The sequence below is a fragment of the Coenobita brevimanus genome, chromosome 18 (genome assembly GCF_032717465.1).
Source record: "Coenobita brevimanus isolate Jiangsu-jjx chromosome 18, ASM3271746v2, whole genome shotgun sequence".
In the NCBI taxonomy this organism is placed as follows: Eukaryota; Metazoa; Arthropoda; class Malacostraca; order Decapoda; family Coenobitidae; genus Coenobita; species Coenobita brevimanus.
The window spans coordinates 37535920-37557028 of NC_136971.1; the positions used below are offsets into that span (position 1 = coordinate 37535920).

General features: G+C 42.6%; 1 protein-coding gene across 1 annotated transcript in view; it reads right to left on the reverse strand.

Moving 5' to 3' along the window:
* Window positions 1–817: 817 nt before the first annotated feature.
* Window positions 818–21109, reverse strand: part of LOC145391473 (uncharacterized) — a 57788-nt gene continuing 37496 nt past the window's right edge. Inside the window, exons 12-13 of the mRNA XM_080266085.1 lie at window positions 1987–2120; window positions 818–869 (exon numbers count right to left, since the gene is read on the reverse strand). Coding sequence (XP_080122211.1) covers window positions 818–869; window positions 1987–2120 — 186 coding nt within the window. The remainder of the gene's footprint in view (window positions 870–1986; window positions 2121–21109) is intronic.

Here is a 21109-nt window from a genome sequence, read left to right on the forward strand (position 1 = left end):
TGTCTGCCTCTCTCTCTCTCTCTCTCTATCTCTCTCTCTCTCTCCTTACCCACTTACCTTTCCACTACCTATCCCCCTCCCCGCCTGCCTACTTTCCTAACCACCTCGCTATTTACCTACCTGCCAACCTTCCATTCTGCCCAGTTACCTTCCTCCCTACCAACCTCACTGCCTGCCTCCACCACCTCATGAGACAGCGACTCCCAGCGTATTTGATTTTTTTTTGTTTTTTTATTGTCAGTTTCTGGTGAGGTATATGAATATTATGATGATGGCCTAAATTACCTCATTTTGAACGATTTGTCCATTATTGCCAACGTTGTTCCTATACTCTTTGACCATGCGATTGTTCTGAGAGTGTTGACAAATCCGAAGAGGGCACAGCGTCAGGTGGAGAAGATTTCTTTAACACCTCAGTCGTTAGAATTGATCCATAACTGCACCTGCCAGAGCACAAACACACGGACGGCAAACTGTCCTCCAGGCTGAAGCAAGGTAGGGCCCTCGATTTCTTCTTCGTGAACAAAATCAAAGTAGTGGTGAAGATAAAATGTTCCACCCTATATCTCAGGCAGTTTTGATCTGATTTGGATCAAGGACTCATACTCGTAAAAGCTTAACCGCTGATAAAGGTATTCGATGTTTAAATCATAGTTAAAGGCTTAGGTCACCAAGCACTGCAGCTCAACAAATTTTAATCCGACTTAGACCGAAGTTGGTGGAAGTGTCGAGGGTCATACAAGGATGAAGTAATATGATTTTATAAACAATCATTGTAAAGTTAACGTCACACAGCTAAGTCAAAAATATTCGGCCCTTAGACAAAATGTTGGGCACGGATGTTACACTCTGGTGTGGTTACATTACACCTAGAAAAAGGAAAAATTGTGGGTTTAATTGATGAAAAAAGTAAATGCGATTCAAACACCTTTAAAAACAAACTGTCAGAGTTATTAATTAGTGACTGTATACATTTTACATTATCATTCACAAAGGCATTTCACTTACCATTGAGTTTCGTTCTTTTATAAAAATAATGAAGGCATCTTCCACCTTCCGAAGTACAGCGTTTATAGCCCCTGTGGCCTCTGATGCCTCTTCACTTTGATCAGCATTATATGAAGCTATTACACGGTCTGAAAAAAAAACAAAAAAAAAACGAGTAATTTAATTAAAGGATATATTTTTAGTTTAATCTCGCCACCTCCAATGATAAACCTGTTGTACTAAAGACGTTAATGAAAGCTCTGTTAAACCAGGTGAGTCTGAATGTAAAAATCTACCCATCTACCTTACGCCAACTGAAAATGCTTAGTGGTAGGGAAAATACAACCATGAGACATTATCGTGATATAAGTGAATAAAACTAGCGTTACTTATGCCTGATAGAATCAGAGAGTTTCTTAACAGTAAATCATATCAAAACAACATAGGCACACCAGAGCCGCGTTTTCGCCACCTTAAAAGTCAAGATATTATAACTGATCTTGATATCCCTTATTGACTATCGTGCTGATTCCCATTTTCGCGAGCACCAAAAGTCAAGACAATTTTGAATTTTGAGCATGACCAGTCAAGATTAGTGAATGTTCCTCCCGAGGTAATTTGACTGATATTGACTTTCCATTTTGTAAACAACCCCAGCGCTACCGAAGTCGAGCCAAACTCGTGGGAGAAGAAAGAGCTTGTGGCCTACTGAGACGTAAATGTGGTCCCATATAAATATATTTGAAATGAAGAATCCAAATTTGCTTTCAGCTGATACCTGTGGTGGCGCCATCTAGCAGCAGCTTTAGTAAAAAGTTTTTCATTTAAGCCCATCGAGGCATATAAGTGGTCCCATATAAGGTTACTTGACATGGCTACTTACATTTACAGCAATCTGTTTGAAACAAGAGCATCGCCGCAGGTCCCAGAGCAATTTTACTCTTGTTTTTCCCTGATGCTACCACAACATGAGGGCCTTGAGGATTTTGACAATTTTACCTTGTGTCCAACAACAATGGTAAAGCTGCTCTTTCATCTGACTCCAAAATTTCAGGCAAAAGCCCCGTCTGGTCGGTCACATGAATAACATCATTTAATTCCTCTACTTGCAGAAAATCTCCCAGGGCAGCCATCTGACGCACGAACGAATGGTTATAGATGGCTCTGATGTAGAGGCAATACAATCTTGCCAACTCGTTTTCGCGACACTTACTTGAAACTCAGTATCAGTCAAAATGGATGTCAAGATAATCTTGACTTGAAAATGTCGCGAAAACGCGGCTCAGGAGTAGACTGTAGCACCAGCCGATGAGGGAAGTACTCCCGAGGTGGATGGTAAGCTGGTGATAGGGAGAGCTGGAGCTCCCGTTTAACCAGCCCTTAGGACTTGATCCTGACCATCTCCCTTTGCTGAACATTTTCGGTGCATTCATTTCAGTAGAGCATAGGCCAACATACTTTCATAATACCTCTGCCTTCAACTGTCTACACCACACTACACACACATAACATATCACACCTTCTATTCACTCTCCTTAACAATGGCCGCTGCAGTGTTACTATCATATGAGGTGGTGCCTCGGATTACCACCACTGGCAGGGTAGGGCTGGTGGCACAGGGTCCTCCCGGTCGCCATCAAGCAACTGCGCTGGCAGCGACTATTGCAATTTCAAGCGATGCTGGTCAGCGGAGAAGTGAAAGTGCGGCCTTATTCTTCACCAACATCCGCGACCTCAGTACAAGTTTAAACTCAGTTCATTTTTTCCTTCAGTCCATATCCCCTTTGGCCCTTTTCCTCAAAGAACCACAAATCTCACCCTCTACTGATATATCCCCATTTTGTTTTTTACCAGTTACCATCTCCTCACAACTTCCGTAACAAGGGCGGCACCTGTTGTTACGTCAAATCCCAATATGCAGTTGATACAATTATAAACATCACTTCATCCAGTTTTGATTACTCATTGTATAAACTAAATTGTCAAAATATTACCAAATATATCTGTGTAGTCTATTGCTCCCCCAGTGCGTCTTTGGAACCCAGTGTATTTGATTCCATATCCACACAGTTGAGTAACCTTAACCTTGTCCTTAGCACCGAAATTACTATATTGGAAGATTTTAACATACATAATGTTGAATGGTTATTGCACTTTGCCAGGACTGATGACGCTGGTCTAGAATGTGAGCTGTTTGCAGAATCGTTTAATCTCACCCAGCTGGTAAAAAGCAACCAACCAGAATACCTGATAATCCTGACCACAATGCCCATCTCTTGGATTTATTGACAAATAATCCAGATCAATACAGGATAGAGGTACTGTCACCACTTGGATCCTCTGACCTCAATCTCATCAAAGCCTCATTAGTTAACCCCCGCACACCTCCCCGTTCTGAACCAGTCAGGATGACCCGATGGCACTTTGATAGGGCAGACTGCGATGGATTTAGAAATTATCTTGCTGACATTCCATGGCAGTCTTTCTTCTCTAGTGATCCCAATTCTACCCAGTCCCACATTTGCGACTTAATACTAGCTGGTATGGATTTATTCATACCAAGTCAACAGTTCACTAAAAGATCGAACTCTCAGAAATGGTTTGATGGCAACTGTGCCAGAGCAACAGCCAAAAAGTCATTAGCATATAACTCTTACTTAAAATCAAAAACATCTGAATCACTCTCTCAATTTAAAATTGCTAGAAATCTTACAAAAGCTATGATAAATCTGGCTAAATCTAACTTTCTTCAAAAGCAAGCATCAAAACTACTTAACAACCCTAATGACAATATAATATTTTGGTCAGCTCTTAATTCTTTCAATAATAACTGTAACAAGTCATCATCCATTCCCCCACTAAAATCTTCAGATGGCAACATTACAAACGACCCACGTGCGAAAGCAGATATTTTTGCCAGTACATTTGCTAAAAATTCTACCATAGATGATGCCAGCCAGAACGTTCCAGTACTAGAACTTGACTCTCCCGAAATTGTTCCACTTAAAAAACGGACAATTTACCTACAAAGCTCCAGGCCCAGATGGAATTCCGCCAATTGTTTTGAAAAAGTGTTCCCCTGAACTTGCCTCTGTTCTAGCTAACTTATTCAGACTATGCATACGTACTTCTTCATTCCCTAATTCATGGAAAGAAGCCAATATCCACCCAATTCCGAAGAAAGGAAGTTCCTCTGACCCCTCTGATTACAGACCAATAGAAGTCACACCTTCTCTTGGTAAGGTATTTGAAACTTTAATTAATAAGCACATTGTTAAACATCTTGAATCCAACAACTTAAATAGTGATAGACAATATGGTTTTTGCCACGAAAGATCCACCATTAACATACTCAATCTCCTAACTCATACCATCCATCAATCAATTGACCTACATGGAGAAACTCATGCAGTAGCCCTTGATATTTCTTAAGCTTTCGATAGAGTATGGCACCGTTCCCTGCTGTCCAAACTCCCTTGCTATGGACTAACATCTTTTTTTCCTTTGATTTCCTCATATCTCAGTGACAGGAATATAAGAGTAAAAGTAGATGATGTATATTCCAATTTCCACTCAATTAATGCCGGTGTGCCGCAGGGATCAGTTCTGGCGCCAACCCTGTTCCTGGTTCATATTAATGATCTCTTATCTGTCACCCACAATCCCATCCACTCATATGCAGATGACTCAACACTGCATAGTTCATTCACACACAGACACCCATTTACAAAGTCTAATATCTCTACCTCTTAACTCAGTACAGCCATCTCCATAAATCAAGACCTATCTACTATCAGTGAATGGGGACAAAACAACATTGTCTCATTTATTGCTAGTAAAACTAAATATATACAATTTACTAATAGACAGATATTGCCAGATTCGTATATTACCTTCATTGCTACTAATATTCCCATCTCCAAAACTATTGAAATTCTCGGCGTCTCGCTCAACAATGCCCTCAGCTGGACCTCTCATGTTAGATCACTTGCTAAAACCACCTCAAAGAAACTTGGACTAATGTACAGAGTCCGTAACTTCTTCACTGAAGAGCAGTTAGCTGTAATTTATAAATGCCATGTGCACTCTTAGCTTGAATATTACTCATCCTTGCGGAATGGATGTGGAGAGGTTGCATTAAAACAATTAGACAAATTTCAGAACAAGGCTGTTAGAATTATGAACAACCCTACCATTACAAATAAACTACCTCCCCTGCAAATAAGAAGGAATGTTGCCTCCCTTGCATTATTTTACAGATATTTTTATGGCAAATGCTCAGGCGAAGTTGCGTCCATGGTGCCGCTTTTCCATGTCTTCCCTCGTGCTACACGGGCATTGGTAGCGCTCATGACTGGAATGTCACTCAGCCATATTGCAGAACTTCTGCCTATCAGAATTCTTTCATTTCCCGAACTGCATCTCTCTGGAACTCGCTTCCCCAGAGTTGTTTCCCTCCAAACTTCAACCCAAAACTGTTCAAGTCTAACTGTTACAGATATTTTATGAACAGAGGACACCAGTAATCTGGTGTATGGATTATTTTTTTTTTCATTCATTTGTTTTTCCTTCCTCAGTTGTTATTAAAAATAAAAAAGATAGCACATACCAGTGATTCTTGAATTTAATTTTGACCTGTAGCTCGGGTTTGTACCCCCCTGTTTCTTTTATATATACCTGTATCATCATATTATCTATATATTCACCTTCTTTTGCAGTGCAATAACATCAATTATCCGTGAATGAAAGTACTTACTAAATTTTAATATCCACTGGAATGTGAAGAAGCTCTGGTGAGATATGGCAACTTGGGTGTAAGCGGTGCTATTTACCACTATTTCATCTCTCCTCAAATTAATGACAAATGTTATTTAGTACTTCAGAGTTTTGCCGTATAGTGTATTTTTTCAAAGATAACTAGAAAAAACAAATGTTTTTAAATAGCTACGAGGAATGGAAAAAAAAAAAAAAAAAGTCCTGAAACATGAAAATCACAAACGAGCTAGCATTTGAGATGGGACTGGGAGGATAGCGTTTTCTACCTATTATTACATTTTTCCAATGGCAAATGTTTTATGAGTACAGTTTCGGTACCTTTTCCCTCCCTACATCCAAACTTTTTTTTTTCTAGACTATGATCAGTTTATGAGGGCCACCTTCCTGGTACACATTAGATACGCTGCCAAACGACTTCAACACGATACCATTGGCTACCGTGATTAGCCTACTCACAAAGTAAACGTCAAATGTTTAAGTAGGATGAGGCAACACGAACCTGTGGACTTTTACATATTCTGAGAGGAGGTATCAGTGCTACAGAAGGAGTTAGGCTGTAAATCGCGCACTGTAGCTCGACTACTGCTCTAAGAATGACAGGAATCATCCCCGGATGTCAAGAAGCGTTTTGATGCATAACACGCTCGTCTCCGCCTCTTTTCGTTTCCGAGTTATGACTAATTAAAAAAAAAAAAAAAAAAATCGATATTTTTTATATCAGATTTCGAGACTACGAAGCTAAGCCGGTTGTGCGAGTAGCTTTGCACTTAAGCAACTAGTATCTTCTACTCGTGCCCCCAGAGCTGGGGTTCTCGATCGTTTTGGCGCTCGCCCCTATACCTTATATACGAGTCACCATTTTAAACCTGCGCCATCCCTACATAGGAATCACTACTGTGCTTACTGATGATTTGGCACAAATCAATTTTACAACATAACCAGCAAGATGTCTGTTCATCGTTTGTATTCTCTCCCCCCAATTATCAGATTTTCTCTCTCTCTCTCTCTCTCTCTCTCTCTCTCTCTAGTGTGTATATATATATATATATATATATATATATATATATATATATATATATATATATATATATATATATATATATATATATATATATATATCCCATTGAAGCCCCGTGTCCGGAATACTGGACAGAACTGGGATTTTACAAGTCTTTATAAAGTAGGGAACCCCCGGGTAGGGACCTATGAGCTTCGCGACTATGAGCCGATAGACGGAGGGCGGTACGCTTAGTACCCACCCAGTGCCATGCCTCGCCCAGCACCCCTGGGATCCAATGGGATATATATATATATATATATATATATATATATATATATATATATATATATATATATATATATATATATATATATATATATATATATATACTTGCCGGAGATACGTAGAGCCTCAGAGGAGGAAAGGGTGAAGAGCGCAATCGCCAGTGCTCCAGCCGACATCACTGCAAAAATGGAGGAAAAACTCTTTGAGGGATGAATTAACTGTATCCTGTTTAACCACCAGTGTAACTGAAAGGAACACATCAGTTCTTCATGTAATGTTTACCAAATTATTAACTTCATTCAATACAGACAAATAGAAGAGGACTAGATACGGTAGCTTCTCGGCCCTTCATTTAATACCCTTACTAATAGTCTTAGTGTGGTGGGGTTTGTTGTGGCTGAAGTCTACGGGAGTGATACACCTCCATTACGAAAATCCTTAGTGAGAGATAAACGAACAAGGCTACTCCTAAAGATGCTCCCCCGCCTTATTAAAAATGTATACTGAAAACTTACAGCTCAGTGTACTATTTTACAGTTGCCTAAAGCGGTATCACACACACACACACACACACACACACACACACACACACACACACACACACACACACACACATTCTTTGCGTTGTTCAAAGAAGTTTGTTGATGCCAGACGTACAACATGGCAAGAAAGAACTGTGCCTTGACTGGATGTAAAAGAGTCAGTTTGAATCTATTTATGTTATGGACTTCACATGGATCCCTCAGGAAGATAATGACAGTGGCTGTGAGATATTTGGAGAAAATGTTACATGACCTCCACCTCCCTTGGTACTGTACATACCTGTTAGCCACATAAATGCATCAATCATGGCTACCATCACTCAACCTATTCCAACCCTACATTCTAGAGAAACTGTGAAGAGGTTGCAGTAATGAAGCAGCCACTACAAGCCCAGATGACAAGCATTTCTGTCTGGTCAGCGGGGTCAGAGTAGGTTCCCTACTTGCACCAACCAGGGCACATTTAAACACATGTAACATGATATAAATAATGCAATACAAGATGACAGATTAAGACCGGCTACCTAACGTCACTGTCTCGACGTTTACATGATGGAAAGAATTAGCAAAATGTACATGATATTAACATTGAAGATGAGTTTGTAAACAAATTCAGCCAACCACAGTTGGAAGACAGCCGTAGTGGAGAGTCATTAAGGAGAGGAGTTCCAGAAGACCAGCAGTGAATTCATCACGAAACTCTTTACCAGCCTTCGTTCTCCACACCCTGACCCTGGATAACAGCAATCAATAACTGCAGTTTCGTCACGCCTCGATACAGCTTGAGAAAGCACACCCAGACCCAAGATCAAAGCCGAGAAGAAATTGAAGCGATCGATTAAGGATCTTAACTAAGTATCGTTTTCAAGAATAATTAGATCTACTTTTGCCTTTATGAAATTTTAATGTACAATAATGTTAAAATAGCTCAGGGTATGTATTCTTTTTATTACCCCAAACTCTTGAACTTGATTAATCATTTAACCGAATTACATTAGCAAAAATATATTGGAGTCTACTTAATTCATCAAGCTAGAATATTAAATATTTTGAGGTAAACTGTAATGAATACTAAAAATCGATAACTGTTAGATTTGCTTAATTTTTTAGCCAAGTCTGCCTGAAAGACAGTCTTCTGCCTAAATGTACGAATACAAAATTTACATTAACTGTTAAGCCTAGGCTTCTCCCAACATTCTCCATGATTTTGATTTTACAGTGTAGTCAGTCTTGGCTATATCACCCGTTATCTTATCTCCCTTGTTCCAATCTGGCCTATTTTCCTTGCTGTATTTGCATCTTTGGGACCAGTTCATTGGTCATTTGCGTCATCTGTCATCTTCTGTTCTACTTCCATATCTATTTTTTTCTGCACTTTTATCAGATGTAACAGCCTTTACTTAAGTCTGTTTCTTACCACTCTCATCGTGTTTGTGAGAGTTATTACTAATCATTAATTTTCCTTTGGTCTTTACTCCCTCGTTAGTTCCATACATTTTGCTTTCTGTAGTCATAGCTGGTAGCGTTCGTTTGTTATGAACTTGGCATCTCAGACACATTAACTCTGACATTTTCACTACAACCTCATGTTTATCATAGCTTGCCCGCTCACTTATGATAAGCCTTTTGTGATGTGAATTGTCCTGACGAATTTACCTGAAGCATCAGGTACGTACCTCAACTTTCTGCTTCATTCATCGCCCACGCTCACCTGAGGCTTCAGTTACTCGGATTGGGATGGCAGTTCGGACCCTGTGGCACTTGGGGGTTTCCTTTCTTCCTTTCATGCTACTGTCAGCGCTGGAACGTGACGATTGGTTGCAGAAATTCTCGCTTGTGATTGGACGAGGCACCGTCTACCAGGGTCACGTCTAGTCCTACCGGTGGTGGCTTCAGACAAGCCGGCTGATTGATCGGCAGAACGGAACTTTTACGCATGGTCATGGAGAGTTAGGTTGTGTGTTTTCTGAGCTCTCCTCTAGCTTCCTAGGGCTGCCACACCGGCAATTAGCTTTTTCTTCACCCTTTTGGTGCACGTTAGGCTAGCTGGTATCTCATTTTCCATCCCTCACTATTAGCTAGGAACAGCAGGTGTCTGTTCCTGTACACTGAGATTACCTTTGCTTGCTGCCCACGGAGGGTACACCCCAGTGATCGCTCTGGGGCGTGAATTAACAAGGTTGGGCCTCCCTGGAGTGGTTTGAGAGGGCAATTTCAGCCTTAGGTGTTTGGTCCCGGTGTGTTTTGTCCCTTGCTCGTTTTGTTTCTACTTCCCACTTCCCCCGTTAGGGGGAAGTGGTCACTATGGCAGACGCCCCTACCGCCTCTTCCCCCCTCAAGGGGGGAGGTGGTCCTGACAAACCACAGACTGCCACACGGACTGACCATCCCCAGACTGAACGGACCCAAACACACACCCCAATGAACATCCCTCTAAATAATGCCAAATTTGTCACCCTAAATGCTCTCGGATCCACTTCCCTGAGCAGTCTCAATCCTTTTCTTATCAAGAGGGTGATTGATAACTGGGCAGGGGAAGTGGAACAAGTATAAAAACTTCCCAGTGGTGACCTCTTGATAAAACTGTCAAATCCTCACAGGTTCATGACTTGATGAAACTGCGCAAGTTTCACTTATGATGTTGAGCCGAGGATCCCGCATGCCATGAATTCCAGCTAGGGTGTCATCACTTCCAGGGACCTCATGGTCATGGAAGAGGACGAGATCTTACGTGAACTTGCTCAGCAAGATGTGATTGATGCCCGATTTATCACTCGTTTTTTGCGGAATGAGGAAGGATGAAGATTGCAATGACCATCTTGACATTTGGCAGAGTGAATCTCCCAGCCCATGTAAAAGTCGGGTATGAAATTATCAACGTCAGGCCATATATCCCTAATCCTCTCTTCGGTGTTTACGATGTCATTTATATGGACATAATTATGAGACCTGTCGGGCTTCACAGTCAGTGTGAGGCAAATGTGCAACACAGAGTCACGATACTGAACACTGCACATCAGAGACTGTCTGTTGCTTTTATTGCAAGGAAGCTCACTCCACTTCCTCTAGGGATTGTCCCAAGTGGAAGGAGGAGAAAGAAGCCTGCATGGTGAAGGCGACAGAGGGCATCTACTACGAAGCAAGGAAGAAGGCGAAGGAGTTGCATGCAACTCCCACACCGAATAGGTCCTATGCTTCGGCAGTGATGTCCTGTCCCGTGATGTGCACTGCTGAAGCACAGACTGACCCTGAAACAGTTCCTCTTGACACGCACTCCACCTCTCCATCTCAGCCTCCTGTCCAATCCAACTCTCAATCTGCCATCCCCACTACAACTTCTTACTCTCAGGCTGCTGCTGCCTTTCAGTCAGTCAGGCCTAATCAGAAGTCTGACAACTCTTGTAAGAATAATATGACCACTCTTACGAAACAGCCACGTCCTCATGTCCTTCCTGCTCCTGGTCCAGTGAGGGAGAGAAGGGTAAGCTTTTCCTCAGGGGACTCTGAGAGCCTCATTATTGAAGAAAATATGGAGGTTTCCGTCAGCAAGCACCGGGATAGGTCCTCCGGTAGTCGCTTGCCCGTTGATGGGCGGCATAAAAAAACTAAGAGCACTGGCCACCCTTGTAAATCTCAAACTGCGGCATTCACGGTGTTACAGTGGAACTGTAGGACTCTTGAGAATAAATTACACAGTATTGCAATTTTGTTTTCTATACACAGGCTAGGCATTATTTGTTTATAGGAGAGGTGCCTGGTGGATCACCCTGATCCTCCACAGTACAAACACTAACACTCGTGTAGAAGATATGATGGTCACTGAGTTGCCATATTCGCATACAAATCACACGCACAAATGGAAGTGATTTTAATCTGTACTCTGGAAGCTGTCGCATGCATAGTAAAATTTAATAACACATAACTGTCTATTTGCTCTCTGTACTGTCCTCCACATGGCCCCACTGATAGTGATGCTTTGAATTCACTATTTGAACATCTTCTGGGGAACAAGTTAGTGTTGAGTAATTTTAATGCCCATCACTATCAACGACGTAGCTGGAGGATAGATGGTCGTGGGGAGCAAGTAGCCGACCTAATACTACAGTCCAACCTCTGTCTTCTGAACGATGGTAGAGCGACTCGCGTAGATGATCGTACTGGTAACTTTTCGGCCGTTGACTTGTCTCTTGCCTCCTTAGGTATTCATCAAGATTTCTCTTGGGATCCTTATGATGACTTCTTGGGAAGTGATCATTTACCCATCTGACTTTCTTATACATGCGACATTGTTTCAGACCCCCCACCTCCAAGGTTTAATTATAAGAAAGCAGACTGGGGATCCTTCTCAAGGACCGCCAATTTAGATATATCTGGGAGACCATAGATGTTAAGGTAAAAAAATCTAGCCAATTCCATAATACACGCGCTAAGGCTGCTATTCCCAAGACTTCAACAGTTCATGGGAAGGATAGAGCACATTGGTGGATGCCGGATTGCCGAGAAGCATTAAGGAAAAGCAATTGGAGAGAGGATTTTTTATAGTCAGCCTACTGAGGAAAATTTCATAGCATATAAGCAGGCACGGGCTGAGGCAATGAGAATAATAAGAAGGGCCAAACGTGACTCCTGGCGGAATTTAGTGTCCACGATGAGTCGATCTACACCATTAAGTAAAGTCTAGTCCACCATTAGAATATTAAATAATATAGGCCCATATATCCCTGTTACCACCTTGCAAGTGAACAACATCTTATATGACGATCCCGTGGACGTTGTTAACATCCTCACCAGGAGTTTTTCCCATTTAAGTAGCTCAGCAAATTACGATCAGCGTTTCAACATCATAAACGCACGGCTGAGCCACGAATATTAGACTTTGCCACAGAAGACATAGAGTCTCTGTACAGCCAAGAGTTTACACTAGATGAACTGCTCCTTGCCCTTAAATCCTGTAAAGACACGAGCCCTGGACCAGACACTATCATGTACGGTATGATCCTGCATCTTAATCACAACAACCTGATTAAGATGTTAGCATTGTACAACGAGATCTGGGCATCTTGAACGTTCCCAAACTTATGGCACTTTGCACACGTCATACCGATACCCAAAGAGGTTGGTCGTCTTATGAATCCAACTTCATTTCGCCCTATTGTGTTTCTTGTCTATGTAAAGTCATAGAACGATCGGCTAATAATCAATTTCTTTTTGTTTTAGAGTCGAAGAATTTGTTAAATGATCGACAATGTGGCTTCCGTAAATACAAATGTTCACTAGATCATTTAATGAATTTGGAGCATTGTATTGCACAGGCATTTGCCAATAAAGAATTCATGATAGGGGTGTTGTTGAACATCCATAAAGCCTATGACATAACATGGTGACACGGTATACTAATGAAGCTCTATGCTTATGGTTTAAGAGGTAATATGCCTATTTTTGTTTCCATTTTCTTATGGGACAGGACTTTCTCTGTCACAATGCCCCGTAACATAACACTGGATATATTTATCCGGGAAGACTGGGTGCCACAGGGAAGTGTGCTTAGTCTCACCTTATTTAATATTATGATCAATGATATTCTGTCATCAGCTCCCATCTCGAGGAATCTTAAATACTTGCTCTGTGCTCACGATTGTGCAATATGGCACTCTTCCCTTAATGCACAAGTTTCGGCTGGGCGGATTCAAGCAGCTCTTGACTCCGTCCACCAATGGGCCTTGCAGTGGGGATTTAAGTTTTTCATCCCTAAGTGTGCCACTGTAGTTTTTATGACTCGTAACGTACCTACAATAATTTGTGCTTAAATTTGGATAATCAAGCGGTACCTTTTCAAAATTCTGTAAAGTTTTTGGGAATACATTTTGATTGCAGATTGAATTTTAAAGTTCACGTTAAAAATTTGTTTGCTCGTTGTGATAAACTGCTAAATGTCCTCAAGTACTTAGCGGGTACTACATGGGGCGCCGAGAGAAAATCTTTATTAATAGTGTATAAGTCTCGTATTAGATCCAAGCTAGACTATGGCACACAAGTGTATGGCTCAGCATCCGATGCCACACTGAGGAGGTTGGATGTGTTACAGAATAAATGTTTGCGAATGTGTCTTGGAGCCGTCAGGTGTACCCGTGAAGCTCGAATGGAAGTGGAGGTGAATGTGCCTCCCCTCCATACTTGCCACGACCTCCTGGCTTTATCCTGTTGTGTACGAACATTCAGGAAAAGTAATATTGGCAACATGGCCTGTACCCCCCTGCGTCAGTACCACCATCTTATGCGGTGGGTTCGTCAGCCATTTGCCGTTCGCCTCCACTTACTAACTGAGGAGCTTGGTGTGGACCTCAGTGACTGCGATAAGATGGTGTCTAAAAATATAGCGTCTTGGGATCCACCCGATTATACTGTTGATGTATCATGGCTCCCAGCACCTAAGACCAAGGCACTGGAGCCGGAGGTCCACCACTTGTTTCGTAATATCATCGTTCATCACTTGGGGTTCCACCAATTGTACACCAATGGCTCCAAGTCGAGTGAATGCGTGGGTGCGAGTGTGTTGTCGAATGAATGTGCCCTCAGGTATCAGCTGCCAACTCATGCATCTGTGTTTACCTCTGAACTTTTTGCTGTTGACAAAGCCATAGACTATGCTCTAAATTCTAGGCATGACTCATCTGTCATATTTTCAGATTCAAAATCAGCCCTTCAGGCAATTGCATCCTACATTACAGACTCGCACGAGATCCAGGGCTCCATCGATAATAAGTTACATTCATGCAACAAGTCCTTCAAGCTGATCTGGGTGCCTGGTCATTGTCGTATTTACGGCAATGAGCAGGCTGACTTACTTGGAAAGTCGACTGTAGAGCTCGAGGAGACTTGGGAGGGTCCTCGTGACCTACGGTAGAGTCTCTCTCTCGGAAAGAAATCAATAAATCTTCTGTAGCAAGGTCAGTGGACCAGACTAAATATTCCAGCATGTAAGACGTACGTGGGTGACTGGGATACTGCCAACCGTCCCAGTCGTCTTGAGAACAAAGTATTGGCGCAATTTTGGCTTAATGTCAGCGTAATAACTGCACTGTGACATGTATGATGCGGTGTTATCTATTAGTCATATCATCCTGCGCTGTCGGCGATTTATTCGTGAACGTGCTTCACTTATGAATTACTGCAGCGCAGCTGATGTTCCCTTCACCCTTTCCACCATCCTGGGTGATGGGGACATTGTTATGACTGATAAAGTGATGGCCTTCTTGAGAGAGACCGGAGTGATCAGAATGATGTGACTTTTTTTACTGTATGGTTATGGTTTTTATCGACTGTAAATATGTACATACTGTACTATTAATTAGGGTTGACAGTTGACGTATTTTAAATAGTTCCTGCTTACGGCTGATCTGTTACTAATAAAGATGTCCCCTACATTAAACTCGGTTCCTCGCCTGACAGTCACCAGCTGATGAGTGCAAGTGTGCAGTTTAGAAAGATATTGGCATTTGCAGTCGATGGTGGTCTGTTGGGAGAAGTACTTCTCTTTTTGTACATATTAGGTAAATACATTATACCATCTTCTTTAAGCTGTCCCAATTAGGGCCGACAGCTGACGTATATGGAAATGTTCCTGGCTCGTGTGGTTCCCTTTCATATATTGATGTCCCCTATATTAGGTTGTGCTTTGACTGACAGTCACCAGGTGATGAGTGCAGGTATGTAATGTAGAAAGGCATTACATATCTGCAGTCGATGGTGTTCTCTTGGTCGAGGTATTATTACAGTTAGGGTTGGCCTAGTTATTTCTATCTTTAGGCTTGAGTATAGGTTAGCGATTTGTCTGTTAGGTTATTAGATTTACGGTTTTTAGATTAGGTATATAGATAGATAGATAGATAGATAGAAATATAGATAGATAGATATAGATAGATAGATAGTCTGATATATAATGTCTGTCTATCTATATATTGCCAGACGCCTCAATCCCTTTTGGGGTGGCCACAAACAAATCGCCTCCACGTCGTCCTGTCCCCCGCCATTTCACTGCTCTGCTCCCAACTCACCCCCCCCTCTCTCATATACCTCTCCATCCCATCCCTCCATCTCATCCTCGGCCTCCCCCTCCCTCTTCCCCTCTCCACCTCACTCACATACACTCTCTTCGTCTTTCACCCTCCATCCTCTCCACATGGCCAAACCACCTCAGCGTGTTCCTCATAACACTTCCTATCACATCCACATCCACACCACAACGCTCCTTTATATCCTCATTCGTCAGCCTGTCTCTCCATGTGACTCCACAGGCTCCTCTTAAATAACTCATTTCCACTGCTCTCACTCTTGACTTGTGTCCTTCCAACAACGTCCAAACTTCACTTCCATACGTTAGAGTTGGTATCACAATACTGTCAAGTAGTAACTTTTTCACTTCCATGCTCACTTCCCTGTTTCTTATCACTGCTTTCAAAGAACCAGCAACCTTTCTTCCCTTCTGTACCCTTTCAAGCACTTCACCCTCCAAACCTCCATTCTTACTCATCACACTACCCAAGTACTTAAACGTACCCACACTTTCCAATTCCTCACCATCTAACCTCGCTGTACATTCACTAACTTCACCTCTCTCAAAGACCATCACTTTACTCTTCCCTACATTCACCTTTAGATTCCGTTTCTTACACACTCTCCCAAACTCATCCACCAAGCCTTGCAGCTCCCCTTCGTCTTCACTCAACAACACAGTATCATCTGCAAACAACAGTACAGGGAGTTTCCAAACACTATCCTCTCTCACCAGGGCCACTCCAACATCCACTACCCTACCTTGTACCTCTTTTATTACCCCATCCATGAACCAAGCCTCGGAGTCCCCAGGGGAGGGGGACCATAAATGCCCCTGCCATCTGCCCCTCTCCCGGTGACGACTCGAGGTGCCTGGAACCACTGTCTGACTCTCTTCTTCTTCATTTCTGCAACATTCGCGGCCTTTCATCTAACTTTCGCTCTGTTGAGCACCACCTCTCCTCCTCTAAATCTCACCTTCTTTTTCTAACGGAGACTCAGCTGTCTGAGGCAACTGACAACAAACCCTTTTCTGTATCCTCCTACTTTCTCTATACTCATTTCAAAGCCAAAGGTGGCTGTTGTGTATACATACGCAACGACTTATCTTGCTCTCGTGTTCCTGAACTTGATTCTTCTGAATTCTCCACACTCTGGCTTCGGCTTTCCTGTCATTCTCTGACTAAATATATCTGTGCTGTTTACTTATCCCCTAATTCTACTGACTATCAAAAATTCTTCGACTATCTTACTTCTACGATGGAACACATTCTGTCCATTTCTCCTTTCTCTGAAATCTCCATTCTTGGAGATTTCAATGTTCACCACCACCTTTGGCTCTCCTCTCCTTTCACGGATCCACCTGGTGAACAAGCCTACATCTTTCCTATCCTTAATGACCTAGAGCAGCTTGTACAGCACCCTACCCGTATCCCTGACCACCTTGGAGAGAGCTCCAACATACTTGACCTCTTCCTCACAACTAATCCTTCTGCTTACTCTGTTAATCTTTTCTCTCCGTTGGGCTCCTCCGATCACAACCTTATTACCTTAACCTGTCCTATCACTCCGGTACGGCCTGTGGACCCTCCAGGGAAGCATTGTCTGTGGCATTTTGGAGCCGCGGACTGGGAGGCCCTCAGGCAGTACTTCTTTGATTTTCCCTGGAATGATTATTGCTTCCATGGCCGTGAGCCATCTCAGTGTGCCTAGCGCATTACAGAGGTTATTCTCTCGGGCATGGAAGCATACATTCCTTTCTCATATCCTTTGACTAACACAAGAAAGCCTTGGTTTAATCACGCTTGTTCTAATGCTGTCCGCAACAAGGCGAAGGCCTACAAAAGGTACCGGAGCCAAACCACCCCTGAATCACATCGTCTTTACTTTTCTGCCCGGAATCGTGCTAAGTCTGTTCTTCGCTCTACTAAAAATAATTTCATCCATACTAAATGCTCTCAACTCTCCAACTCGAATTCTTCCCGCTCATTCTGGCACCTTGCCAAAAATCTTTCTAACAACTTTACCTCATCATCCTTCCCTCCTCTTTTCTACTCTGATGGTTCTGTAGCTATTTCTTCTACTGATAAAGCAGATCTCTTCACACAGACTTTCTCCTCCAATTCCACCTTAGCCGATACCGGTGCTGTTCCTCCATCACTTCCCCCCTCTGACTTCCTCATGGCTGACATTAAAATTTCTTCAGTTGAGGTATTTTCTGCCATCACTGGCCTCAGTACTAACAAGGCATATGGGCCTGATGGGGTCCCTCCTGTTGTTCTCAAGAACTATGCTTCTGTGCAAACACCCTGCCTAGGCAAACTCTTTCGCCTTTGTCTGTCAACTTGTACCTTTCCTTCTTGCTGGAAGTTTGCTCTCATTCAGCCAGTCCCAAAGAAGGGTGACCACTCCCAACCCTCCAACTATCGTCCAATTGCTTTAACGTCCTGTATTTCAAAAGTTTTCGAGTCAATTCTTAATAGAAAAATTTTAAGGCATCTTTCCTATCACAACCTTTCCGATCGTCAGTATGGCTTCCGTCAGGGACGCTCCACTGGCGATCTTCTCACCTACCTTTCAGACTCCTGGTCATCCTCCTTTCGGGACTTTGGCGAAAGCTTTGCCATTGCACTTGACATCTCAAAGGCTTTTGATCGAGTCTGGCATAAATCTTTAATTTCCAAACTGCCCTCCTACGGTTTCTATCCTTCTATCTGTGCCTTCATCGCTAGTTTCCTTTCTGGTCGTTCTATAGCCGCTGTTGTAGACGGCCATCGTTCTTCTCCTAGATCTATCAACAGTGGTGTTCCTCAGGGCTCTGTCCTATCACCAACTCTCTTCCTTTTATTCATCAATGATCTTCTCAGCTGTACATCTAACCCTATCCACTCATACGCTGATGACTCCACCTTTCACCTTTCCATTCGGTTCCCGCAACGCCCATCTCAACAGTTACTTTAACAAACAAGGGATGAGGCTATGGCACACCTAATGTCTGACTTGGCTCGTATCTCTGACTGGGGTAAAAATGATATGGTTGTCTTTAATTCATCTAAGACTCAGTTCTTACACCTATCAACCCGACAAAATCTTCCACAGGTATACCCACTAATGTTTAATAATATTCAGCTTAATCCTGCATCATCCTTGAACATGCTTGGGGTTTCATTTACTCGGGACTTATCTTGGAAAAATCATATTACATCTCTTGTAAAATCTGCTTCCAAGAGATTGGGTGTGCTAAGCCGACTCCGCTTTTTCTTTACCCCTGCACAATTGTTGACTCTATACAGGGGTTTTATCCGCCCCTATGTGGAGTACAACTCTCATGTTTGGGGAGGCTCCCCACATACAGCTCTTCTCAATAGGGTGGAGTCAAAGGCTTTTCGTCTCATTAACTCTCCTCCTCTTACTGACTCCCTTCAACCTCTGTCTCTTCGCTGCTCTGTTGCATCTTTATCTCTTTTCTATCGCTACTTTAATGGTCACTGCTCCTCTGAACTGTCTGCTTGCATTCCTCCACCTCTACGACGGGCGTGTAGCACCCGTCTGGCAGCAAACTCTCATCCCTTTTCTGTCCAACTCTCTAATGCAAGAGTTAACCGTTACTCCCAGTCTTTCATTTATGCAACAGGTCAGCTCTGAAACTGTCTCCCTCTGTCTGTATTTCCTGCTGCCTATGATCTCCAGTCTTTCAAATGCAGTGTGTCCAGGCATCTCAAAATGATCGGATCTTGAATTTGGCTCTCTATTGTGTTTTGTTTTTCTCTTGGAGGGAACTGTTACTGCGGGCTCATGGCCTTTGGTTCCTTCTTCCTCGGATTAAAAAAAAAAAAAAAGATTGAACAACAATGGAGACATGACACATCCCTGTTTCAACCCAACCTCCAAAGAGAAAAATTCACTTACTTCACCATTCACACGCACTGCAACCTTAGCTCCATCATACATACTCTTCACAGCATTCAACAACTTTCCATCTACTCCATATATTCTTAATACTTTCCACAATCCTTGTCTATCCACCCTGTCATATGCTTTCTCCAGATCCATGAAAGCAGCATACAACTTCTTTCCCTTCTCTAGAAACATTTCCACTAAAGATCTAAGAATGAATATCTGATCTACACAACCTCTTCCCTTCCTAAAGCCTCCCTGTTCTTCTCCAACTAATTCCTCTGCTCCTTCTCTAACTCTGTCAATAAGTATCCTACCATACACTTTTCCTATTATACTAAGAAGACAAATGCCGCGATGATTACCACATACTTCTTTTTCCCCTTTTCCTTTGTACAAGGGAATAATTATACCTGACTTCCAATCCTCCGGGACTCTACCTTCCTCCCAGGCCAATCTACACATCTTCCACATCCATTCTACTACTATCTCTCCCCCATGCTTCAGCATTTCACCACACACTCCATCAATTCCTGGGGCTTTCCCCGATTTAACTTTCTTTATTGCTTCCGCAACTTCTATCCTACTGATTTCTTCCTGTCTTCTCACCTCCCTCCTTCTCCCAGCCATTCCCCAGCCACTTATACTCGCATTACTTCCACCCTGTATGTTCAACAATTCCTTAAAGTGTTCTCTCCATCTGCTCACTTTTTCTCCCTTCTCCACTAGTAATCTACCATTTTTATCTTTCACTCCCCTGCTAACCTCACATCCACCCTGTCTTACTCTCTTCACCTCTTTCCAGAACATTTTCTTACAGTCCCTCCACTTTACACTCAAATTCCTTCCAAATTCCTCATCCACTCTCTTCTTACTCTCTCTTACTAATCTTTTCACTTCTCTCTTTCTTTCTACATATAACTCTCTCTTCCGCCTCTCAACTTCTTCCACGCCCCTATTTCTCATCCATTCATTGTATGATTTCTTCTTTTGTGCCACAGCCTGTCTCACTTCTTCAGTACATCACACTGTTCCTTGCACCCTCCTCCGTCTTCTCTTCCTCCCACATACCACATCACATGCTGCACATATTTCTTCAGTAAATATCCTGCACACACCTTCCACGTCCCCCATCTGCTCCAATTCATATTTGCCCAATCGTTCCTCCACTTCTCATACACTGCCTTTTTCTCATCCTCTTGTAACCTTTCCACTCTCCTTGCAACTACTCCTTCCTCTCGTCTTTCCCTTCTTTTCCTCCATCTTACTTGTATCCTAATTCTGGCCACCACCAAGTAGCGGTCAGAAAGTCCACTCCCCCAACCTCTATAAGCTCTTGCATCCATTACACATCTTCGCATCCTTTCATCCACACACACATAATCAATCATTGCCTTCCTTTCATTCAGTTCACCACCCACCCATCTCATCACTCTCCTTGTATATCTGTGGATCATTTTATGCCTGACGAGGGTATTGGCTATCACCAACCCCCTCCCGGCACAAATGTCCACTAACGCATTGCCATTCTCATCTATCGCAGCAGGCACACCCCACTCACCAACTATTC